Source organism: Marmota flaviventris, chromosome 7 (assembly GCF_047511675.1).
Source record: "Marmota flaviventris isolate mMarFla1 chromosome 7, mMarFla1.hap1, whole genome shotgun sequence".
In the NCBI taxonomy this organism is placed as follows: Eukaryota; Metazoa; Chordata; class Mammalia; order Rodentia; family Sciuridae; genus Marmota; species Marmota flaviventris.
In genome coordinates, this window is record NC_092504.1 from 55,864,357 (window position 1) to 55,891,622 (window position 27,266).

General features: G+C 34.0%; 1 protein-coding gene across 1 annotated transcript in view; it reads left to right on the forward strand.

Annotated features, from left to right (window-relative positions):
• The window catches only part of Mob1b (MOB kinase activator 1B), a 59,796-nt gene that overhangs the window by 19,656 nt on the left and 12,874 nt on the right, over positions 1-27,266 (forward strand). Inside the window, exons 2-3 of the mRNA XM_027950903.2 lie at positions 12,871-13,037; positions 21,201-21,294. Coding sequence (XP_027806704.1) covers positions 12,871-13,037; positions 21,201-21,294 — 261 coding nt within the window. The remainder of the gene's footprint in view (positions 1-12,870; positions 13,038-21,200; positions 21,295-27,266) is intronic.

The following is a 27,266-nucleotide window of genomic DNA, read 5'->3' on the forward strand; positions in this document are numbered from 1 at the left end:
TGCTGTTAGTTTTGAAATTTCCCTTTACCTTCATCCTAGAATTCTCCTTGCATAGTTCTTGAGTTAGATTTCTTATCTTCTTCTTTGATTTACTCCTTTTAGTGTGGCAGATCAAAAAATGTTTTGAACCTTTATATATTTATAAGTTTATTCTGTGTCCATACTTGATTGGTATCAGCAAAGGCCATTAGAATTCTAGATTGGAACTAATTTTCCCATACAATTTAGTTTTCTTTTGTCTGAAGTTCAAGTTCTCTTTTTTGTTGAGAATTCTAAATGCCTTTCTGGTTCCTGATACTGTATGAAACTTTTTAAAAATTTAATTTTAAGATCTTTACATTCATTTCTTAAAATTTCATAGTGGCGTTTTCTGGTATGGATCTATTTTCATCCACTGTGTTTGGTGGGTTCTCCTTGAGGCTATAGGATATTTTTAGTTCTTGGAAAATTCCTGATTTGTTTCTTTGATTCAAAAATATTTTCTGTTTTCTCTGTTATATCTTTGTGAATTGCCTATAACCTATTTATTGATTGGATCTCTTGGATTGGTCCTTCATTTTCTTTTCTATCTTTTTGACCACCAGTATTCTGGTAGACTACTTCAGTTTTATTTCCTATTCCTTTTATTTTATTTCTGCTACCTTTTAAAAATTTTGAGAGTCTTATTTAAATTCTCTTTTTCATATAATATCATATTATTTCTTGAAGCAAAAAATTTTTATTGCTGAGGATATTATTATTATTTAATATTTATTTTTTAGTTGTAGTTGGACACAATGCCTTTATTTCATTTATTTATTTTTATGTGGTGCTGAGGATCGAACCCAGGGTTCTGCACGTGCCAGACGAGCGCTCTACCGCTGAGCCATAACGCCAGCTAAGGATATCATTGTTTTGTTTGTTTTTTTTTTTTTTGAGATTTTTAACTCTGTATAGTTTGTCCTCCAGTTGCTTTGTTCTGTCAATTTTGGTGTGATCTCATGTAGACGCTTCCTTCAGGTGTCTGGCAATCTTTTTGCTTTCTGCTTTTATTTATAAGCAGGATAACTAAAAAACCAATTGGATCTCTGCATTGAAGTGTATGGAAGGCATAGGCATGTCAGTGTCAGCTTTGCTGAAGGGCAATATGGCTAGGCTGTTTCCTTGCGGAACTCCTGGTATTTCTTTCCAGGATTTTAATTTTACATCTGGTATGGTTACATTTGCCAGAAAAAGCTTTTCTGCTCTTTGTTTGGAGGTTGTTATCCTGGCTGCAAAGTTTTTGGGGTCCTGATTGCGGGGAAAAGACAGGGGTCTCAACATTGATTATTCAAACTCGCTTTTCAGTATTATGTGTGATGTGTGTGCCTTGCCTGCAAGTTTACCTGTGTCTCCCAAGCCAGAGACACTATGTTTGACCTCTCCACAGAATAAATCTTGAGTTTCTAGTCTTTTCTTAGGGTAAGGTTAGTATAGAACCCTTTTGTGTGGGTATCAAGTGTGTCTGGGGATGTAACTGCTTCTGCTGCTTTTTCTGGGGAGGTGGGCAGTACTGGAGTTTGAATTCAGGACCTTTGCATATGCAAATGCTTTATCACTGAGCTACATGTGAGATAGAGTCTTGCTAAGTTTCCTAAAATGGCCCCAAACTTGTGATTCTCCTGCTTCAGCCTCCTATGTAGCTGGAATTACAGGCATGTACCACCACACCTAGTTTTTACTGCATCTTAAACAGGCTGTTGAAAGTCTTATTTCATCTTGACTCTCATTTCTGGAGTATTCTACATCTATAGGTACTACTAATTCCTGAACATTTTATGGGAGTTATGATATAAATTAAGTTGTTTCTAACTTTAGCATTAGAATTAGGTTTTCTTAGATACATTATGCAATTATTCATCTTTATAATTTCCAAAACTTTATTATTGTCTCCTCTTTTATTCTTTATTTTTAGGGGAAATTTTTTTTTTTTTTAGTGTACTGAGGATTGAACCCAGGGATGCTTAACAACACTGAGCTACATCCCTATTCCTTTTTTCTTTTTAAATTTTTTTCTTTTTAGTCATATATGACAGTAGAACCTATTTTGATATGTTTATACAAACATTGAATATATCCTATTCTAATTTGTTTTCTAGCTTTGTGAATGTACATGATGGGGAGATTCACTGTGGTGTATTCATAAACATACATAGTAAAGTTATATCAGATTCATTCCACTGTTTTTTTTTTTTTTATTTCTATGTTCCCTCCCTTCCCTTCATTCCCCTTTGTCTTCTCCACGGAATTTCTATTCTTCCCCTTCCTTCCTCCTTGTTGTGGGTTAGCATCCACTTACATCAGGAAGAATATTTGACCTTTGGTCTTTTGGGATTGACTTATTTCACTTAGCATGATAGTCTCCAGATTCATACATTTAGTGGCAAATCCATAATTTCATTCTTCTATATGGCTGAGTAATATTCCATTATGACACGAACTATATTTTTTTTCTTCATCCATTCATCTGTTGAAGGGCATCTTGGTTGGTTCCATAGGTTAGCTATTGTGAATTAAGATGTTATAAACATTGATGTGGCCGCATTATTGTAGTATGCTCATTTTAACTCGTTTGGGTACATACAGAGGAGTGGGATAACTGGGTAAAATGGTGGTTCCATTCCAAGTTTTCTGAGGAATGTAGATACTGCTTTCCAGGGAGGTTACACCAATTTGCAGTCTCTCCAGAATGTATGAATGTACCCTTTTCTCCACATCCTTGCCAACATTTATTGATACTTGTATTCTTGGTAATTGCCCCTATTAGCTGTTGTAGTCGTCATCGTGTGTAGTGTCATCCTTTGTGTCTCCCCCCCCCCCCCCATTTTTTTAAGTTACTGAGGCTGGCTTTGAATTTGCAATCCTTCTGCCTCAGCCTCCCAAATTCCTGGGATTACAGGTGTGCACTACTGTACCAGGCAGATTATGATTTCTTTTTAAATTTTTCTTTTTTAGTTGTGGTTGGACACAATACCTTTATTTTATTTATTTATTTTTATGTGGTGCTGAGGATTGAACCCAGCGCCTTGCACGTGCTAGGCGTGTACTCCACTGCTGAGCCACAACCCCAGCCCCAGATTATGGTTTTTTAAAAATTCACTTTATTGGCTACTTTTAGTAAGGAGTGAGAGGCTAATATATATTTCAGCCCACCATCTTTAACTTTTTAGCCATTGTTCTAAAAAATTTTCTTATAAGTACTAATCTATTTTTATTTTATTACCATGTTCTGTTAAGCATTCACAACTGTGTCATGTCTAAATGCAAAGAAATTATGTCGTTGTGTTGACCTACTTTGTTTTTTGAATTGTCTTTGCTTTGAATTTGTCTGCTGTGTGTTAAGAGTAAGTCTAAAAACCTTTGTTTTCAACTAACATTTCCACAGTTCAAGAATTTTTTACAAGAAAACGGAATATCTTTTATGCATCTTCACAGTTTGTCAGTGTTTAACATGGCAATATTAGATAGCCTAGAGGATTAAAGATCTGTTTGTCATCATTGTTATCAGTTAAATGTCAGTTAAAAGTCTGATTTTAGGTAGGTGAATAATTTCCCTTTTGTTTTATTTCCAGATTAACAATAAAAAGTATTAGGCCTAAGGTTGGGGACGTGGCTCAAGCCGTAATGCGCTCGCCTGGCGTGCACAGGGCGCTGGGTTCGATCCTCAGCACCACATAAAATAAAGATGTTGTGTCCATGGAAAACTAAAAAATAAATATTAAAAAAATTCTCTCTCTCTCTCTCTCTCTCTCTCTCAAAAAAAGTATTAGGCCATTAAAATGTTAACGAACCTTTAAAAGTATCTGAGCTTTGCATTTGGAATTTGGTTAACTAAATTGAACTATAGTATTTTGTCTGAAGTTTAACTGCAGTAGTAGATATTTATTGCTACATGTATGTTATCTATTTTTCTCTTAATTTGTTCTTGGTTATCAGATCTCTCCCTGACTATTTTGTTTCTTAACAGACTATTTTGATATTCCACATGCCCTTTTAGATATGAAATGTCTCAGTACTGTGGTTTAATAGATATGAAATGTCTCAGTACTATGGTTTAATTTCTAGTTACCTCTTATGGAATTTCTCCCTGTCCCCTTTTTACTCCCTTCTGTCCTTTTTCAGATTATAGCATTTCTCTTTAGTGTATCTTTCTTTTGTTCAGAAGATAGTTTAGTCCCTTTCATGCAAAACTAACTGTTGAAATCACAGACTACTTGGTATTTTCCATTTTATCATATGTTTAAGTTAGATTGATATACTTAATCTGTCAGAAGAATGGATAATTTTAAATTAGTCCTATAATAAGAATTTTGTTCCTGAATTTCTTAAAGCTCTTGATTAGAATATTTTAATAGTTGTATAAAGCATTGGTAAATTTTAGAACTTAATTATTACTTATCAATATTCAATGATGTTTTTTATACTGATCTGATTATACTTCAGAAGATTTGCTGTATAGCAAATTTAAATCTTTAATGTCTTTGACCTTTATTAATTGGTTAAACTTTAATGCCAAATCAGGAATGACCCCTATTTTTTTTAACTCTTAAAAAAAAAAAGTCAGTTGCATTTGAAATCTAATCAGCTGCTTTTGAATTGGATTTGTAAGAAAAAATGATTTTTTAAAAATGTTTAAATTCTAATTAATCACACATGACAGTAGAATGCATTTTGACACATCATACATATATGGAGTATAACTTCTCATTATCTGGTTGTACATGATGTAGAGTTATATAGGTCATGTAATCATGTATGCATGTTAGGGTAATAATGTCCCATTCATTCTGCTATCATTCCTATCCCCATGCCCCCTCCCCCCACTTTACTTTGCTCTGTCTAGTCCAAAACCCCATCCCCCATTGTGAATTAGCATGGAGTATCAGAGAAAACATTCTCAGCCTTTGGTTCTTTGGGACTGGCTTATTTCACTTTAGCATAATATTGTAGAAGAAAATGATTTCAACTTTTATATTCACATTGCCAATATTTTTTATGTAACTGCCATTTAATAAAAGAAATAAGAATATCTTCTGGGGGGCTGGGGTTGTGGTTCAGTCGTCGAGCGCTCACCTAACATGTGGCACCACATAAAAATAAACAAAATTAAGGTATTGTGTACAACTAAAAAATAAATATTAAAAAAATATATTCTGGGATAGTATCTATTTTTATTGGCATCAGCATTATTTCTTTGTTTTTAAAAAAATATTAATCCAGTGAATTTATTATAAATGAAGATAGTACAGATTATTTAATGAATATGATCAAAACTTTCTGCTGTCACTGTTTAATAGAAAAATTAATAGAAAATTTAAAAAAAAAGAATAAACTATAGAATATAACCTACTGTGAGTGTTTTCATTGAATAAAAAAATCTGAGGGCTGGGGTTGTGGCTCAGTGGCAGAGCGCTTGCCTAGTGTTTGAGGTACTGGGTTTGAATCTCAGCACAATAAATAAATGAATGAATGAATGAATGAATGAATGTCCATCAACAACTAAAAAAAATATTAAAATAAAAGCAAAAATATCTGAACTTATTTGTCCTGAATTTAAGAGTATGATTTTATCTGAAACATACGTCTATAGGATTAGAAAATAAATGTGGAGCTCAGAATATTTAGGGAGAAAATTAATGTTTTCATGATAGCTTTAGAGAGGGAAGATCTTCTTTGGCTACATTTATGAATTAGGTTTCAGCACCTGCCTGAATTCCTGTATGCAAAATATTGTTTTTTATGTCTCTAAAGAGAAAGTCCATACTGTCTTTCATATTATTAAAGGCTCAAATACACTAAGAATTTGAGACCAAGAGGTTAGTAATGAAAAAAATTATTGTATAAATGTTTGAGCATTGTGGGACTTCCATATTATGTAGCTTAGAGGTGTGTCTCAGTAGGTTTAAGGAGTTTACTGCTGTAAGTTATTTTTAATTTTATTGTATTCAGATATGATCTACATATAATGAAATGCTCAAGTCTTAAATATTTAGTTTGATTGGTTGAAACAAACATATACACTTGTGTAACCCACACATGTTTTAAGGTCTAGAATATTTCAGTCACCTCAGAAAGTACTTTTAACTTAAAAATAAAACCAAGGGGCATTCCTTTTGGGTCTTTGTATAATATAAGCGTACATTTCTACTTCACAAAGTTCTAAACATTCCATTAACTAAATTAGTAGTTTAGCTTTTATGGAGGAGGAACAAGTAGTCCTAGCTCCTGCTGCTTGCACTTGTTGCTAGTTTTTTTTATTTTTTTCTTTTTGCTACTGGCAACAGAGCTGTTTTAATGATGATTTTTTATTTTATTTTATTATTTTGGTACTTCAGATTGAACCCAGGGCTTTCTACTTCTGAGTTATATCCCCAGCTTTTAATTTTTTTTATTTTGAGACAGTCTCTCACTAAGTTTCAGAGACTGACTTAGAACTTGTGGTCTTCTTCCCTTAGTCTCTCTGGTAGCTGGGATTATAGGCTTGCACCACTGTGACCAGCTACAGTGATCATTTAGATGAGCAAGGAATTGGGATGGCACTTACTTACTCAACTCCTAGGTCCTTAAAGAGAATAGCTCACATCAGTTTCATGTCATTTCTTTCTTTCTTTCTTTTTCTTTTTTTTTGGCCTTATTCAAGATTGAACACAGGGCTTTGTGCATGCCAGGCAAGCCTCTTACCACTGAGGTACATCCCCAGCTTTTTTATTTTTATTTTAAGACAAGATCTTGCTGAGTTTCCCAGGCTGCCCTTAAACTTGTGATCCTCTTAGTCTCCTAAATGACTGGAATTACAGAAGTGTGACTCTGTGCTTGGCTCCTCTCCATTATTATAGTTAACTCTGTTCTCCACTTAAAGTGATGAATAAACATCTGCAGGAGGGAGTTTTTTATAGTCCAAATTTAATGGGGTCTCTGGGTCTGCAAGCTGCCTTGTTGGTGTACAGTGATTGGATCATAAAGTAGTGTCATCTTCTGCCTTCAGGCAGACAGGACAGGCAGGGGCTAGATGTGGGTTTCCGTTGCACCAGACAGGTGGGAGTCGAGTATTCAGCCTTGAGTGTGGTTGAGTGTTCAGACTTGACACAAACAGGTTATAAAGGACCAGACAGAGAGGGGTTTGAGTGCGTGGGTTAGCCTCATTCGTTCAGCCTGCCCTGCACCTAACACTTGTCAGCATTGGTATAGTCAGTTTTGGATTATAGCCATTTTAATAAGTGTGTTGTAATATGTCATTGTTTTAATTTGTAATTCCCGATGACAAATGATGGGGTGAGCATTTTTTCATGTTCTTATTTACCATCTGTATATCTTTGAGGGAGTTTATCTTTTTTGCCCATTTTTTCATTGAGTTGTTTTCTTTTTCTTTTTTTTTTTATATTGGTTCTTTTTAATTATACATGACAATAGTATATTTTAACATAATTATAAAAGTATGGAATATATCTTGTTCTAATTCAGTCTCCAGTATCTCTCTCTTCCCTTCTCCCACTCCTTGCTCCCTTTCCTTTACTCTGTTGTTCTTTCTGCCATTTACTGGTAAGATTTTTTTTTAAATTAATTTCTGTGGATATTCACAAGATGAGATTCTTTGTGGTGTATTCATATACATACATAGGAAAGTTATGTCAGATTCATTGTACTATCTTCTTTCTCCCTTCCCTCTCTTCATTCCCTTTTGTCTATTCCACTGAACAACCACTTTTTTTTTCTTGCCCCTTTTTGCCTTATAGTGGATTAGCTTCCACATATCAGAAAAAACATTTTACCTTTAGTTTTTTTTAATATTTGTATTTTAGTTGTAGTTGGATACAATACCTTTATTTTATTTATTTATTTTTATGTGGTGCTGAGGATCGAATTCAGGGCCTCACATGCTAAGCGAGCCGTCTACCGCTGAGCCACAATCCCAGCCCCTTGACCTTTAGTTTTTTGAGATTGTGTTATTTCACTTAGCATGATAGTCTCCAGATCCATCTATTTAATGGCAAAAGTCATAAAGTCATTTTTCTTTATGGCTAACTAATACTCTATTGTGTATATATACCACATTTTCTTTTCGTATTTTTGGAGCAGGGATTGAACCCTGGGACACTTGACCACTGAGCCACATTCTCAGACCTATTTTGTATTTAATTATTTAGAGATAGGGTCTCACTGAGTTGCTTAGCACCTCACAATTGCTGAGGCTGGCTTTGAACTTGCAATCCTCCTGTCTCAGCCTTCCCAGCTGCTGGGATTACAGATGTGTGCCACTGCGCCCAGCACCACATTTTCTTTATTGATTCATCTGTTGAAGGACACCTAGGTTGGCTCCATAGGTTGTTTTTCTTGTTCTTGAATTTTAAGAGCTTTTTGTATATTTTGAATACAAGTCTTTTATCATATACTATATGTGGTTTATAGAGATTTTTCTGCTATCTGTGGCTTGTCTTTTTTTTTTAATATTTATTTTTTAGTTGTAGTTGGACGCAATACCTTTATTTATTTATTTATTTTATGTGGTGCTGCGGATCGAACCCAGTGCCTCACACGTGATAAACACTAAACCACAACACCAGCCCCTTAATATATCTTTAGAATCTCAAAGGGGAAATAAATAATGTTGAAATTTGAAAAGGTAAATCATATTGGAAGACCATAAGAGAAATGTGTTCAAAACTGTTACTAGGACTGAATTCTTTTTTTTTTTTTTTGATACCAGTGATTGGACCAGGAGTGTTTAACCACTGGGCCACAACGGCATCCTTTTTTTTTTTTAATTTGAGACAGGTTCTCACAAGGTTGCTTATGCAGGCTTCGAACTTGCAATCCTGCTTTAGCCTCTAAACTGCTGGGATTACAGGTGTGCACTATTGCGCCTGGCAGGACCGAGATCTTTACTAGATAAAACCACCCTGTCTTAATCCCCCAAATTTTTTTGCCTTCAAATGGGCGTAAGTGGATCAGGGAAAACAAACCTGAGTATATAGCATGTTTATTTAGAAAGTGATTGCTTCAGGATAATTCCATAAACTATTAACCTGACACTCCTTATATATAGTGATTGCATTATTCAAATTTCATTCAGAAAGTTCTAAATTCTTTTGATTCTGTGTTGGGGGCTGAAAAGAGAAATTAGCAATCTAATTCCTGTCTCCCTAAATAAGCTGCTCTAGGACTTGTTATTGGAATTTTAAAAGGGTGTAATTTACTTGGGGGAAGAATAAGCATGATACAAAGTTTAAAAGTGTACATGCCCTTTAGCACCCCAAGTCTAGGAATTTACCCTGCATCTGCAGAATTGTTTGCAGTAGCAAATGACTAGAAACAACATAGATGTTTATTATTAGAGGACTAATTAAACCATGATATATCCATGTAAGAAATAGTATAAAATCTGAAGGAATTTAGAAGGAATATGGTAGATTTACTTATACCTTAGAATACAACAATCTTCTAGATATATTAAGTAAAAAACACTGTTTAGTATATATACTACAGTATGGCTACAATAGTGTAATAGCAAATGAACATTCTTATGCTTGAATAGGCATGGACTCTACAAAGATACACAGGATACTGAAAACTGTGATTTCTTCTGAGAGTGGAGTGAAAGGGCAACTTTTTTGAAAATCTATTTGAAGGTTTGCATTTATATATCTTAAAATGCTATGTGAGATATATGCGTTTTGCCATACATTGTTACTATAAGAACTTGCATTTATTGATAGACTTTTGTGTCCATACTTTGCTGTTTGTGCTTTTGAACTTAAGGGCTTTTATCATTGGTCTTTAGAGGTGGGAATGAGGAGCAATATTGATCACCCCTTCCAGTGCAGGGTAGATTCTGGTAGGAGAAGCTGCAGATAAGAATTGAGTAAAATGTCTAATAATAGTTTTTAAAAAGAATATCTTTTAAAAAGTATTGAAGTTAGGATATTCTGCCTGAATTAATCATAAAAGTCAGATTTTCCCTCTAGATGGGAGGGAATTAGGTAGAGGACTTATTTTGGAGGTATGAATGTATGTAGAAACAGGAACAGAAAAGAAAGAATTAGGAGTCTGCAAGGAACTAAAAACATTTTATAAAACATCTCTAAATTATACTATTATGTACAAAGTCATTTTCCAGACTTTTAAAAAACAAAACAAAACAAAAATTGAAGAGCAGGTGATAATTTTTGGTTTCATATGTAACAGAGGAAGAAAATAGCAAAATGAAGAAATAGACCTTTATTTCCTTGATTTCCAATATAGCCCTGAGCTTATTCTGAGGTCACTTGAATCATGATGCAAGTGAGTGTAAGGAAGAATACACACACATATACACAAAACAGAATTTAAAAAAAAAATCTGCTTTGAACTTGATATATGAAAAGCTATTTGTTTTCATATTATGGTTATATTTTTCCCCATCTATTCTTAGTGGATAGGGGTGGGATTGGGTGCTGAATCTAGCTTTGTATATTGCCTTATTATTTCTTTTCTTTCTTTTTTTGAGTTATTTTGATTTCAGAAAAGGGAAGGTAATGAAAATACTAACAGTTGCATAGTATTTTACAGTTTTAAAAGCTTTTCATGGGGCTGGATTTGTGGCTCAGTGGTAGAGCGCTTGCCTAGCACATGAGAGGCATTGGGTTCGATCCTCAGTACCACATAAAAATAAATAAATAAAATAAAGGTATTGTGACCAACTACAATTTAAAAAGAAAAATATTTTAAAAAAGCTTTTTACATGTTATTTTTTCACTTTTGCTACTTTTCTATTATATAGGTATTGGCGATGTTTTGTTATTTTTATTAGGCTTTCACTGTTAAAGATAGGTAATTTGCCAGAGATAATATAGCCTTATATGTGTCAATGCTGGGCTTCATAAAATCAGTCTCAGATTATTTTCTTCCTTTCTTTCTACCAAAATATAAGATCTTTACTATTTGGTAAAAGATTTACTCCCAAGAGAGAGGCATTGATCAAAAAAAGCATTCTGAAACCTAAAACTTGAGGACAGAGAAATTTGATTAGTAGAGGGTTTGGGGGGCAGATGAGCCTCTGACCTGCCTGAGTACTGGCATAGCTGATGTCTTTGAGGTTCTTGGGTACTATTTATAATAACCCTTTTCAGAGTTGCTTGTCACATCTTTAGTTGCTGGATCCAAGCCATCCAAGTGGTGAGTTAATTAAAGGGAGTACAGTTAAGGTTTATATCACATTAGTCATAGGAAAGATATTTTTTGTAATTGATCACACATAAATTAGTAAGGTATCTTTTATAAAATGGACTGGTGAAGTACATTTGTTTACATAAATTAACTAACTAAATTTAGTGTTTTTCATACTAGATTTGATGAAAGGAGAGAACGAGGAGGAAGATGAAATAAGCCTCAAGCATGGAAGGCTTAATTATATTTATATATCCCTTGGTATCCATTAGGGATTGGGCCCAGGATCCCTCTCAGATAACAAAATTGCAGATGGTTAAGTTTCTTTTATTAAAATGGTGTAATATTTGCATATAACCTGTCTACATCCACATATATACTTTTTAAAAAAATAACATTAGTTTTTATTTATTTTGTGTGTGTGGTGCTGAGGAGTGAACCCAGTGCCTCACACATGCACTCTACCAGGCAAGCACTCTACCACTGAGCCACAACCCCAGCCTAATATACTTTTAGAGTATTTATAATATCTGATACAATGTAAGTGTTGTGTAAATAACTGTTATGCTGTATTGTTTAGATAATAATGGCAAAAAATGCGTCTTTACATGTTCAGTACAGATGGAATTTTTCTCAAGTATTTTCTTTTTTCTTTCTTTTAATACCTTTATTTCACTTATTTATTTTTATGTGGTGCTGAGGCTCGAACCCAGGGTCTCACACGTGGGAGGCGGGCGCTCTACCACTGAGCCACAACCCCAGCCCCTCAAGTATTTTCAATTGTTTGGTTAAATTCACAGATGCAGAAACCATGGATATGATGCGCCGATTCTATGTATATGTATACATACATGCACTATGTGTGTGTCTAGATACACATTCATAAATTTGAGCAAACAAGCCATACTAATATTTAGTTACTCAACCCTTTAGCCAGAGTTCTGCATTAAGATGGTGGCTGATGCTTTCTATAATTGGGTAGAAAAATATTTAGCTTTTTTCCTTGCTCTAGAATTTTTGTGTTTTATTGATATAAAATTGCATATTTATGCTTCTTATAAGAAGGAAACAAATTTGTATTAGAATGAAAGAATTGGAGATGAAAAAGGAATAAAACAAGTACAGATTATCATGGAAGTACTTTTTCTGTTTTTATAGATTGCAGTCTGTAATCCTGAGTCACTAATTTATTGTGAGTAGCTGAGTTATAGTTAAAAGGTCTTTTCCTCCTTGGGAGTTAGATTAGGGAATGTAGAGAAAATTTGTTGCTATTTTAAGTAGAGAACATATTATTTGCAGCAATTTTATTGCCATTATTTAATGTGGCTGATATAAGTTTAGGTCTAATGCTGAGTGGGGAGGGAAGATAAGGGTATATTTGCTGTTCATTTGTGGATGTGGATGTTTAAGATCACTTTCTTTTTGGTACCAGGGATTGAACTCAGGGGCACTCAACCACTGAGCCATATCCCCAGCCCTGTATTATATTTTATTTAGAGACAGGGTCTCACTGAGTTGCTTAGCTCCTTGCTTTTGCTGAGGCTAGTTTGAACTTTCGATCCTCCTATCTCAGCCTCCCAAGTTGCTGGGATTATAGATGTGCGCCACTGTGCCCGGCAACCTCTATTATTTTTGTCCAGTAATATAGGGTAGTAGACTGTATTGAAGGTCTTGCCTTGAATATTGAAGTGTCTTTTTTTCTTTTCATAGTGGTAGTCGCTCTTCCAAAACTTTTAAACCAAAGAAGAACATCCCAGAGGGGTCTCACCAGTATGAGCTCTTAAAGCATGCAGAAGCCACACTTGGCAGTGGCAACCTCAGAATGGCTGTCATGCTTCCTGAGGGGGAAGATCTAAATGAATGGGTTGCAGTTAACAGTAAGTAGCCTCTCTATTTCTCAGTAGACTCTGAATTAGGTTTTAAGCCTCACTGCAGGTGAATATTGAATACTATCTATTCTAAGATCTAGTTAGCAATCTGTTAAATGGTAGAGTTAAAATATGTATCTCTAGAATTTCATAGCCTATACTTTAATCATTATGGTAAATTTCTTCCCTCAGTAGCATACTGTTGTCTTGACTAAGTTCTACTTATTTTTTTTCCTCCCCCACCTTTTTTTGGTATGTGTGTGTTATTGGGGATTAACCCAGGTTGCTCTACCCCCAGCCCCCTCCCTTTTTTTAAGATATGTTTATTTTAGTTGTAAATGTACCTTTATTTTATTTATTTATATGTGGTACTAAGATCTGAACCTAGGGCTTCACACCACTGAGCAACAACCCCAGCCCCATTTACCCCCAGTCTTTTAAAAATTATTTATTGATTTTTGGTATCAGGGATTAAACCCAGGGATGCTTAACTACTGAGCTACATCCCAGCCCTTTTTATTTTTTATTTTGAGACAAGGTCTTGCTAAGTCACTTAGGGCCTTGCTAAGTTACTGAGGATATCCTCAAACTTATGATCTTCCTGCTGCAGCCTCCTGAGCCACTGAGATTACAGGTGTGTGCAACTATGCCAGGCACCTTTTTTATTTTTTATTTTGAGACAGAATTGCTAAGTTGCTGAGACTAGCGTTGAATTTGCAATTTTTTCACCTCAGCCTCTGGAGTTGTTGGAATTATAGGCATGTGGCCTGTACTTATTTTGATTATAGTCCAGTAGTGATATTGTGAAATTAGTATAAGATATTCTTAAGTTCTAGGAAGAAAAAAACATGTAAATAAAAAGTAAATATACTCTTGGGAATTAAACCAGAGAGAATTGGGGATTAAAAGGTCCAGAGTTTTTCAGCATTAGTGAAATAGTTTTTATAATTGAAGAAAATTTATGTGAATTGAGTAAAAATAAAATGAGATTTAGTTAAAAGCATACACTGAATGTTTAGGCCTTATTTATTTTATTTATTTACTTTTTTTGGGGGGGGGTTGGTGCTGGGGTATTAAACTCAGTACTAGTGTAGTACCCTGAGCCACTCCCCCAGCCAATGTCCAGGTTTTAATTAAGGAAAAGTAAAACATTATTTTTCTTATAATAATTAATGGTATCTTAATATAATTTAAAATGTCATGTTATTTATATATTATGCTGCCATTAATTAATAACATATAGGAAACAGAGGTATTTTATTGGCATGTCTTAAAACCTTATTGCAACAACATTTGGATAAAAACTATATTATTATAATGTGATCACAAATGATATTCAGAATAAATTTCCAATATATGTGTACATTCTTTTTTTGTACATTGGGGCCTTTGTACCATTTATTTGAGAGTTCACTTACTAATTTTTAAAATGCAAGGATGGGTACGTAGAACTTCTATATAAAAGATTCCCACTTTTAAGGATAAAAGCAAATAATCATTTTCTGTCTGTATTGTCTCTTTGTCTCAGTTGTCACAATTATCTATAGTATTGAAATGTCTAGAACTTTGATTCAAACTTTTAAAATTTCACAGGTATTCCACACTTCTGTTCTAGCTTGACAAAAATTACTTTGGACTAATACATTAGAACATCTGCTTAGAGCACAATTCTGTTTTGTAAATACAGTATTTGATTGAAATATTGGACTCTAACATTTTCCTTATTAATACTAATCCTCTGAAATTACGCTTGATGGGGTTACCAGGGTTTGAGACTGAAGAGGTATTTCCCCTCATTGACATTAAATGATTAAGTAAACATTTTGAGTGCACAGTAAAGGGAATTGTTGATAAGATTGACATCTTAATGGCCTTTTGACTTCAGTACATTTGTCAAATGAAGATAAATGGTAACAGATGGGAAATTTTTACAAATTTAATGGCTAGTCTAAGAACCAGAAACCAGAGCCTGATTTGAAAATTCTGCTAGTAGAAAGAAAAGGGAGTGAAAATTTTTAAAGAAGATAGGAAGAAGGTTCAGTGTTCTGGGAAAAGCAGGATGCATAAATTATAAATAAATTATGTGTCACAGAATTCTGAGGCCAAATCTTGGTTTGGGAGGAAACTAACACTATTTTTTAGTATTCTATGATTCATCCAATTTTGAAGGTAAGTAATTGAGGTTCAGGAAGATTAAGTAACTCAACTGTAAGTATAGGAGTTGGACTCAAACCTGTCTGTCTTATTTCAAAAGCCATGAATTCTTCTCTATTCACGTGGAGGACAATTTAAAAATTATTATTACAGAGTAATAATTTACTATTACTTAGTAGATCTTGGCGTATGGAGGAATAGAGCAGGGGAAAAAAAAACTCTTAGGGTTAATTTTAGTATAATAGTCCTGCTCTACTTTCTTCAATATTTAAGTTTGATTTCTTTTTTATGTGGTACTGAGGATCGAACCCAGTATTTCACATGTGTGAGTTAAGTGCTTTACCACTGAGCCACAACCCCAGCCTTAAGTTTGATTTTTTTTTTTTTAAGGTCACCTTTTCCTTTGGCTGCTCTAGAAAGTCTGGGTTTAAAAAGCATGATGCTGTTCATGTATAATTAATAATATGACAAGGATCTTAGAATTATATAAATAAGAGGAAACAGAGGCTGAGTTAAGTCACCATGTTCAGTGTTTGTCATTAAACATATGAGTAAATGCTTCTTTTCTGCCTGAGATATTTGAAAAGATATATTATCCTAGGAGTACAGGCAATAGATTATTGAAGTCTGGCTGGAGAAGATGTAGGTTATTGGAACATTCTTTATGCTTTCTTTGAGTTAATTTGCAGCAAGTCTTTACTGATTGCTTCTTATCAAAGAAGGGACACACTGAGGGGAAGCTGTTTGCTTCCATAATTTATACTCCTTTATGAAAAACTCAAGTGATATCTCTTTACTATACACTGTAAACTCAATAGGACAAGGGATTGAGTCAGTTTTATTCCTCACTGTATTCTTAGAGGCCAGCATATTTTTTAGGACTTGTAGGGCTGTACATTGTTTGGCAAGAGGTAGAAATTTTAACTTTTTTTTTTGAGTTTTTGTCAAACCAAGAATGCTTGCTCTAAGCTCTAGGGCCAGGGTTAACAATCTTTCTGTAAAAATTCAGATAGTTAATATTTTAGCCTGCCTAGGAACTCTCTTGCAACTATTCAGCTCTGATGCTGTAGGGAAAAAGTTATCATACACATATGTAACCGAATGGGTGTGACAGTATTCCAATAAAATTATTTACAAAATCAGAATGCTAGATTTGGCCAATGATCATACTCTGCTGTAGGGGTAGGATTAAAATAATAGTAAATGAATGGATAATTAACACAGCTAATAGAGGGAAAAAATTCTATAAAGAGCATAGGAGAGAAAATAATCATAAGTAAAAAAAATAGCAGATATTAAGACAGTAGTTCGAAATTGAAATATTAGTAATTATATTAAATATAAAGAGAAAACTCCAATAAAAAGACAGTGGTATGGGCTGGTGTTGTGGCTCAGTGGTAGAATGCTCGCCTAGCATGCATGAAGCCCTGGGTTCCATCCTCAGCACCACATAAAAATAAAGATACTGTGTCCACCTAATGCTAAAAAAAAAGACAGTGGTAGAGTGTTTGCCTAGCATACATATACGAGGCCTTGGGTATGATCCCCCACATGGAAAAAAGTAAAAAGGGCGGTAATAATGTCAAGGAGGTTATAAATCAGAACAAATTTGCTGCTTTCAAGAGGCATGTTTTATACATATACGAAATGGTTGAAACATTAATACAAAGATGGCTGACAATTATTTCAGATAAAGTAGACTTTAAAACAAAAAACAGCAAAAGAGGGAAATTTAAAAATAGTAAATGATTCACTTTACAAAGAATATATAAAATTTGAAATTATATGTCTCTAATAACACCTCAGGGGCTGGGGTTGTGGCTCAGTGGTGGAGCACTCACTTAACACATGTGATGCACTGGTTTGATCCTCAGCACCACATAAAAATAAACAAATTAAATAAATGTATTGTGTCCATTTACAACTAAAAAAAATTAAAAAAATATTAAAAATCAGTTGACTGAATTAAAAGGAGGAGTGGACAAATCCATACTCATAATGAGAAATTTTAGCATTCCTCTTTCAGTAACCAATGGAAATGTAGAAAATGTAGAAGCTGGGTGCAGTGGGGCAATTCCTGTAATTCCAGTGACTGGAGGATCGTACAAATTCAAGGTCAGCCTTGACAACATAGCAAGACCTTCAGCAACTTAGCAAGACCCTGTCTCAAAACAAAAAGGGCTGGGGCTATAGCTCAATGGTAAAGTGCCCCTGTGTTTAATCACAGCACCCTTCCCCTGCAAAAAAAAAGTACAAGAAAAAAATCAGTAAGGAATTAGAAAAATTTGAGCAACAAGATTAGCAAACTTGACCTGAAGGATACATGATCTAAACCTAAGATCATAATTCATGTACATTTTGAAAAATCAGTACATTTCTTTGATCACAGTTGAATTTCACTGGAAACTAATAACAAAAAACTGGCAAATCTGTATGTTTGGAAAGAGTAAATATCAATGAAGAATTAGAAAATTTTTGTATTGAAATATAATAATAGATATGTTTTATTAATTTATTTAGCTATTTCTTCTTTTTGGTACTAGGAAGTGAACTTAGAGCTGTGTTTTACCACTGAGCCACCATTATCAACCCTTTTTAAAAAATTTTTTATTTTGAGTCAGGATCTTGCTAAGTTGCTTAGGGCCTTACTGAGGCTGGTTTTGAATTTCTAATCTCTTTCCTCAGCCTCCTTAGCTGTTAGGATTATAGGCGTGCACCAACTATAAATATATTTTAGATGGAACCTTATGGATAATAGCTAAAGTTATGAGAGAGAGAAATTTAGAGCCTTACATACACATATTAGGAAAAGAAAACATTTAAATTTAATGAATTAAGCATCAGAAGTTAGAAAAACAACAGCAAATTAAATTCAAAGGTAGTAAATTATTAGTAAAGATAAGAAATTAATAAAATAGAAACCATACAATGAAGAAAATGAACAAAGCAAAAAAACGTGTATTGAGTCTTCCAAAAGTCTAATGAGGGGCTCGGGTTGTGGCTCAGTGGTAGAGCGTTCACCTAGCTCATGCGAGGCCCTGGGTTTGATCCTCAGCACCACATAAAAATAAAAAAATAAAATAAAGGTATCGTGTCCAACAACTAAAGAAATTTTTTTAAAGTTTAATGAAATTTATAATTCTTGGTAAGACTTATCATCAAGAAAATTGAGAGCAACAAATAGTCACTTTTTCATTACTGAAATTGGCTATCACTAAAGATCTTTCATAGCCTAAAATTTATAAAAGAATATTGTGAATAAGGGGCCATAAGTATAAATAATTTAATTGAAATGGAAATATTTCTGTAAAAATTCAACTTAAAGTTAATAGTAGGATTAAAAATCTGAATAATTTTGTATTTTTTTAAAATGGTAATCTAATTGAAAGCCTTCTCAAAGTAGAGATTTCCATCAAACATTTAAGGAAATAATAACAAGCCTTTGGCTCTCATAGAGAATGGAAACAATGTTAATTTTATAAGCTTTTACCAGGACAGTAAAAGAAAGGAAACTAGGTCATTTAATTTAGGGAACAACCTTAATTGTAAAAATTCTAATGAAATATTAGCAAATTCAGTGTAATAATATTTAATAAGTATAACATTGTGACAAAGTTAAGTTTATGTAGAATTACAGAGTTTGGTTTAACATTTGAAAACCAGTCATTGTAATTTATCACATTAACTAAAATCAAGGAGGAAGAAAACATGATCCTGTCAATATTTGTCTAAAAAGTATTTCATAAAATCCAGAATCAATTTATTATTTATCTTTTAAAAAATAATTTAAATTGGTACATTATAATTATACATAATAGTGGTATTCATTGTGACATATTTATATGTGTGTATAATTAAAAAAAATGTATCAAGGAAGTAATGGATGAAAGCTTACCTTTTCTTTTTGTTGGTCCTGGGAATTGAACCCAGGTTCTCTCCCATGCCAGACAAGTGCTCTAGCCTAGTACAAGAAAGGTAATTGCTAAGCTACATTTCCAACCCTATTTTTTCATTGTAGGTGGACACACAATATCTTTATTTATTTTTATGTGTTGCTGAGGATCGAACTCAGTGCCTCACACATGCGAGGCAAGCACTTTACCACTGAGCTATAGCCCCATCCAGTTTCCTAACCCTTGTTAAAAAATTTTTAGTTTGAACAGGGTCTCACTGAGTTGTGGGGGCTGGCCTTAACATTTTTATCCTCTTTCCTCTGCCTCCAGAGTAGCTGGGATTACAGGCACGTACCACTGTGCCCTGCTGAGAATTTACTTTTGATAAAGCCTATCTGTGCAAAAAGAGTTGCAAATAACATCATAATAATGAAATGTTGAAATTTTTCCTCAGGTTAGAAAAGGGTCAAGGCTATCCAACATAGCCACTTAACAGACTCAGCCAGGAAAAAGAATAAAATAGTAAAATAGTAATAGTAATGACTGAAAAGGAAGAAAGACTTTTTTCATTTATAGCCATTGTGGATATATATGTTGAAAATTAAAAAAAAACATGATTGTTAATACTATACCATGGTTATTCTTACTAACAGGTGAATTTAATAAAGTATCTGAGTTGAATATAAAAATTATCAGTAGCATCAAAAATGTGAAAAACCTAGGATTCAGTCTGCTTAAATTATGAAAACTATGAATATAAAAACTATTCCTTTGTGATTAGCTTGTTGCTCTTCCATATATCCATGTCATAGCTGGGTGTGGTTGTATACATCTAGGCCCAGCAACTATGGTGCTGAGGTGGGACAGTTGAAAGTTTAAGGTCAGCTTCAGCAACTTAGCAAAGACCCTAATAAATAAAAAAGGCTGAGGATGTAGCTTAGCAGAAGAACACACCTGGCTTCAGTTGCCCGTACTGCAAAAGATAAAAAAAGTACACACTAAAGATCATGGACATATGTTTTCATCCTCTTTTTTTTTTTTTTTGTAGTTGTAGATGGACAGTATGTCTTTATTTTATTTATTTTTATGTGGTGCTAAGGATCAAACCTGGCACCTCACACGTGGTAGGCAAGTACTCTACCACTGAGCTATAGCCCCAGCCCCCTCTTTTTACTCTTTTAAATTTCATTGTCTCACCTTTCACATTGAAAAATATAGTCCACTTCGAACTACTTTTTGGGTATGTTGTGAATGAAGAATGAAGTTTTAATTTAAATTTTTTTCCATAGCAATAAATAATTGACTCAAATATTTATGAAAAATTGTCTTTGCCTACTGTTCTACCTTGATGGCTTTGTTGTAAATCAAGTGTTTCATCTGTGCTTGCATTTGTTTCTGATTTTTCTATTCTGTTTCCTCATTTTAATAAGGTCACACTATTCATTGTGTTTTATAAGTCTTGATATACACCTTCTGATTCTTTAGGAATGTGTGAATGGTCTTGGTTCTTTGCTTTTTAAAATACATTTTAACATTTTGAGAATCTGTTGAATAACATTCCACTATCATTTAAATTTGCAGTTTTCATGTTTTTTGCCAACATATTTTCATAGGGTATTTGACTTACAAGAAATTTCTTTTGTGAAGTGACAGTTTAGGCTGTTTCACATTTTCTAGTGTGTCCATCCTCCCTCCCTCCCTCCCTTCCCTCTCCTTCCTCCTCTCTTCTTACCTTCCTTATTTTCTGTGCTTGGGATTGAACCCAAAGCCTCACACATGCCAGACAAATGCTCTGTCACTAAAGTCACACCCCCAGCCCTGTTTTCTTTATTTTACTCATCTATAGGAGTTCTTTGTGTATTCTAGATAAAAGATTTTTGTTGTTTGTATGTGTTGCAAAGAATTTTCCCCACTCTGTTGGCACTTTTGCTCTATTAAATGGAATCACTTGATGAACACAAGCTCCTGATTTCAACATAGCCAGATATTGGAGCTTCTGGGTGTGCTTTGTGTTAGTTGTTCTTTGTGGGGAAAAGACCACAGAAAAGTTAAGATTATGCTTAAATAAAATAAAAATTTAATTGTAACCATTATATTTTACTTATAATTGCTATATGCTTTTCAGCTGTGGATTTCTTCAATCAGATCAACATGCTTTACGGAACCATCACAGACTTCTGTACAGAGGAGAGTTGTCCGGTGATGTCAGCTGGACCAAAGTAAGACATGGTTAATGATTAGTTCTCATTTTATTTATAGTTTTTAGATAAGAACAAAGCTTCTGATTATATATTTTCTCTACTTAGCAACTCCTTCAGTAGTTTGCTAATGACTGTTTTATCAAGCCAGATTCCATAGCTTGAGCTTTATGATCCTCCCTGTATTGTATTCCATCCTGCCTTTCCTCTGTTTGCTTATGTATCTTCTTCAGTCTATCCAAATCAGATTACTGGAAACACGTTGCTGTTCTCTACATTATTCATGCTTTTTGTAAACTTGCTTATTCTGTTTTCTCTTGGGTGTTTTTCTTTTCCAGTTTCCTCCTATCATCGTCTATTTCAAACAGTCTTATCCATCTTCAAGATTCATATCAAATGGTACTTCTTATATTATTCATCTTTTTTTACTTCTTGTGCTGGGAATTGAGTCCAGGGCCTCACATAGGTAAGGCAAGTGTTCTACCATTGAGTTAGACCCCTAGGCCATATATGCCTTTTTTAAATTTGCAGTTTTCATGATTGCCAACATAACTTCTTAGCCTTTTGTTGTTGTTTTTTGTTTTTTTGTTTTGTGTTTTTTTGGTCCTGGAGATTGAACCTAAGAGTGCTTAACCACTGAGCCATTTTTTATTTTTATTTAGGGACTTGCTGCTTAAATTAAAAAAGAAGAAGAAGAAGACTTTATTCAGGGTCTTGCTGAGTTTTTTAGGGCCTCACTAAGTTGCTGTGATTTGCTTTGAACTTGTAATCCTCTTGCCTCATCCTCCAGGGCTACTGGAATTATAGGAGTATACCACAGCTCCCAGCTTAGCCTTGTTCTTTTTTAAAAATATTTTTAGTTGTAGATGGACCCAATACCTTTATTTTGTTTGTTTGTTTGTTTATTTATTTATTTTAATGTGGTGCTAGAGAATGAAACAGTGCTAATAATAACAATGGCAGCTACTATTTAGTGATACCTATATGTAAGGCCCTTCATATATTATATGTTTTACTTCATACCACAATATTCATCACAAGAATATTGCCCCATACATTGTCATGAATGTAAAGAATATAGTCAGATGACTAAAGAGCTCAGAACAGAGATATAAGAGCTCAGGAAAGGAATTGTGCTAACATATAAGGAGGTTAAATATAAGCTAAATTCTTAGTAAAGAGAAAGGAAGACGACACTGGAAAGGGCACAAAGCTGAACTTTTACTTCTTTCTAGCCCACAGAGATAAGTAGCTGCAGTTATTAAAAATTCAATGCCTTGGGGCTGGGGATGTGGCTCAAGCGGTAGCGTGCTCGTCTGGCATGCGTTCGGCCTAGGGTTCCATCCTCAGCACCACATACAAAAAACAAAGATGTTGTATCCACCGATAACTAAAAAAAAAATATTAAAATTCTCTCTCTCTCTCCCTCTCTCCCTCTCTCTTAAAAAAAAAAAAAAATTCAGTGCCTTTCAGTCCCCTGCTTCCTATAGACCTCTTCCTATAGAGTTTTGTTCTGTGGTTTTCAACCCTCAGGACTGTTGACTTTGGAGAATTGTGGTCTGTGGACTTTGTAGTTGCAGGTGTCTCTCTTGGTCTTCCTTCACCACATTTGAATTTATGTGAATTATGTAGTTCTTTGTTTTTAAATACTGTGGTTCAGAGATACAGGTGTTTCCTAGTTTCATCAAAGACAAAATGAATTTCTGTTACTTGTTATTTTGGGAAGTTTTCTTAAAGGAAAAAGGTCGTTTAAAAATGAAATCCCTTGGGGCTGGGATTGTGGCTCTGCAGTAGAGTGCTTGCCTAGCATGGGTGGGGCCTGGATTTGATCCTCAGCATTAAATAAAGTATTGTGTTGTGTCCATCTACACCTAAAAAAATAAAAAAGGTATTAAAAAAATGAAATCCCTTTTAGTACATCTTAATTCTGGTTAATATTATTGGTGTTTACTTAGGATGTTTTAAGTTTTACTTGTGAAAACAGATATTTTGAATTGTGTTGTTATGTAGTTAGCTATGCATTGAAAACACAATGTTCCTTTGAGAGCTGTGTTTGTTTCTGCTTGTGTGTGTGTGTGTGTTACTGCCTGCCTTCCTTCAAGCCTGTCTGCCTCCCTCTCTCTCTTCCTTTCTCTTTCTTTTTCCTTCTTTTTTGGAGACTGGACTTTTCGCTAGTGATAATGCTAAAAAGACCTAGTTGTTGTCAAGGTTCTTTATTGGCAGAGGCAAGACTGTACTAAGAAGAGGCAGTTGTTAATATAGGTTAAGTATCCCTTACCTGAAACACTTGAAACCAGAGGACTTTGGGATTGCTTTTGATTTTGGAATATTTGCATACACATAGAAATATTTCAGGGATAGAACTCAAGTTTAGACATGGAATTTATTTATGTTTTACGTACTCCTTATATACATAACCTGAAGGTAATTTTAGGCAATATTTTTAGCACATCTACATTTTAACTGCAGCTTATCATGAGGTCAAGTGTGGAACTTTTCTCTTTTGGCATCTTATCTGCACTCAAAAGATTTCTAATTTTGTAGCTTTACAGATTTTGGATTAGGTATGCTCAATCTGTACTTGGCACTGGCCTCTTCCAAAGTAGTATTAAACAGTGCCTCATAGGACTTGGTTCTCAGTTTCTGTTTATTATTATTATTTAAAAAGAAATGGTATAGTTTACAGGTTTGTATAGTCATAACAAAAATTTAAAAGAAGATTGTCAAAGATGGAATAAAAATAATAGATGGGGTAAGATAGCTACAAAATAAAGGAAGTCATCTTAAATATAAACATAACAAAAGAAAAAGAGAAGATCAAGGAATCATAGTTGTAAATGATAGGTGTGAGCAACATAGAGTTGTCTTATTTTTCAGAAAGCCTTATGATATTGAAAGTTTTAATTATTTTTTTAAATTTAAAATTTTTAGTATGATTTTTTGATTAACTATGTGTTCTTTTGATTTTTATATTTAAAAGTGAACACAAAATACCTGAAAACTTTTAAAAAGATAAAAAAGAAAAACATGTTGTAAAGGAACAATAAAGATGTTATGCTATCTTAAAGGAGAAAACATGGATGAAGTCCCCTTCTCTAAGTGAAGGATAAGGATGGCTTAAAGTTCTACCATTTATCATCTGTCTCCCAAGAGGATCAAAGAAGAAGAAATAAGCTTAAATCATACTAAGCACTTTAATTTTATAATAGCAAGATTCCCTTAACTGTGAAAGTGATTAATCATTGCAACAAGGTCCCAAGAACTGTTGGGAACTCTTTCCTTGGAGACCTTCCAAATGGACTTGATAGTCATTTTTTTTTTTTTTTAAACCTTTGTTCTATTTATTTGCTTGTTTGCTTATTTATTTATTTATGTGTGGTATTGAGGATCAAACCCATGCCTCACACATGCTAGGCAAGTGCTCTACCACTGAGCCACAATCCCAGCCCTTGACAGTCTTCTTGTCGTCTAATTGTTGGCAGTAGATCCTCCCAAAAAGTGTGTATTCAGACACATCTTGTTTTGGATTATTGTTCAGTAGCAAGTAGTTGTGATTAGATAGAAAGTATTCTAAAGTATTGTGTTGTGTCCATCTACACCTAAAAAAATAAAAAAGGTATTAAAAAAATGAAATTCCATTATTTATTTATTTATTCCATCTCAACATAATTTTTATCATTTAAAATACTCTGTAGTATTCTGCCTTTTTTCTTTTTCTTTTTTGCTAGACTCTCTGATGTATCAGTCAGTCCAAACTCTGGGAACAAGGTTAGAAAGCACAGTGTTGTTTTGAAGATTGAAGCAACAGAGGTAACTTTTGGAAGCTAAAAATCTAAATACCAGTTCAGTTTAGAAAGATTTATATTTGTAGTGTTGACTGTATGATTATTTCTTATCTTAAAATTCAGGTTGTGTGTGTGTGTGTGTGTGTGTCTGTAAAAGAAACACACACACACACACACACACACACACATGCACAGTGTTAGGGTTCATACCATATTGTTTTTACTTGTTCATTTGCAGGTCTGTCTTTCTAGTAAACTGTTTTCCTTGGAAGTAGGAAAAGAATCTTTTTAGTGACTCTTATTCTTAATTTTGTGTCTTTTCACATAATAGGTGCACATTAATTGTTAAATCGGAATATAAGTTTCTGATAATACCCAAAACCTGTGAACGTCTTTCTTTGAGTTGCCAGTTTTCTTTAAAGCCATATTTAACTTTTCAGCCAAATGTACTCAGATATCAAGTCATTTTCTTTATTCTTAATCTTACTTTGGAGTTCTGTGTTTATCTTTAACCCAAAATTTAAAGTGTCAAGTTAAAAAGAATTATACTGCACAGGAGAAATGTTTTCTAAGGAAGAAAACCATAAAATTCAAAGATGATCATCATAACACTGAGTTATGATACAGTTTTTTTAAAACAGTAGAAATTTATTTATTTTTTCTAATTATTTATACATGACAGTAGAATGCATTTTGACACATTGTATACAAATGGAACACAACTTCTCATTCCTCTTGCTGTATGTGATGCAGTCACACCAGTAGTGTAATCATATCATGTATATAGGGTAATAATGTCTGTCTTATTCCACTGTCTTTCCCATCCCCACAACTCCTCCCCTACCCACTCCTCTTACTCCCCTCTGCACAATCCAAAGTTCCTTCATTCTTCCCTATGCCACCTCCCAACTATGGATCAGCACCCACTGGACAGATAAAATATTTGGCCAATTGGTTTTTTAGAGATTGGCTTATTTCACTTAGCATGATATTCACTATTTCCATTTACCTGCAAATACTATAATTTCATTCTTATTTAAGGCTAATATTCCATTGTGTATATGTACCATATTTTCTTTATACCTTTACCTGTTGAGGGGCATCTAGGTTGGTTCCATGGTTTAGCTGTTGTGAATTGAGCTGCTATAAACATTGATGTGGCTGTGTCACTGCGGTATGCTGATTTTAAGTCAATCAAGGAGTGGGACAGCTGGGTTAAATGGTGGTTCCATTTCAAATTTTCTGAGGAATCTCCATACTGCTTTCCAGAGTGGTTGCACCAGTTTGATCCACTTTGAATTGATTTTTGTGCAGAGTGAGAGAGAGATTTAATTTCATTTTGCTACCTATGGATTTCTAGTTTTCCCAACACCATTTGTTGAATAGGCTATCTGTTCTCCAATGTATGTTTTTGGTGCCTTTGTCTAGTATGAGATAACCATATTTATGTGGGTTTGTCTCTGTTTTCTATTTTGTACCATTATGCTACATGTCTATTTCGGTGCAATATCATACTGTTTTTGTTACTATTACTCTGTAGTATAGTTTAAGATCTAAGACTGTTTTACTCTTCTTGCTAAGGATTGCTTTGGCTATTCTGAGTCTCTTAATTTTTTTTTTTTTTTTTGTACCAGGGATTGAACTCAGGGGCACTCAACCACTGAGCCACATACCAGCCCTATTTTGTATTTTATTTGGAGACAGGGTCTCACTGAGTTGCTAAGCACCTTGATTTTGCTGAGTCTGGCTTTGAACTCGCGATTCTCCTGTCTCAGCCTCTTGAGCCACTGGGATTACAGGCGTGTGCCACCATGCCCAGCTCTGGGTCTCTTAATTTTCCAAATGAATTTCATGATTGCTTGTTCTAGTTCTGTGAAGAATGTCATTGGGATTTTAATAGGAATTACATTAAATGATTCTACCAAATGACCATTTTGACAATATTAATTCTGCTTATCCAAGAGCATGGGAGATCTTTCCATCTCTAAGATCTTCCTGAATTCTTACTTTAGTATTCTATAGCTTTCATTGTAGAGGTCTTTCACCTCCTTTGTTAGGCTGGTTCCCAAGTGTTTTTTTTTTTTTTGTTTTTTTTTTAAGGCTAATTTCCTAATTTTTCTTGCAGTGGATTTATCATTTATGTATAGAAATGCATTTGATTTATGGGTATTGATTTTATATCCTGCTACTAGCAGAATTCATTTGTTA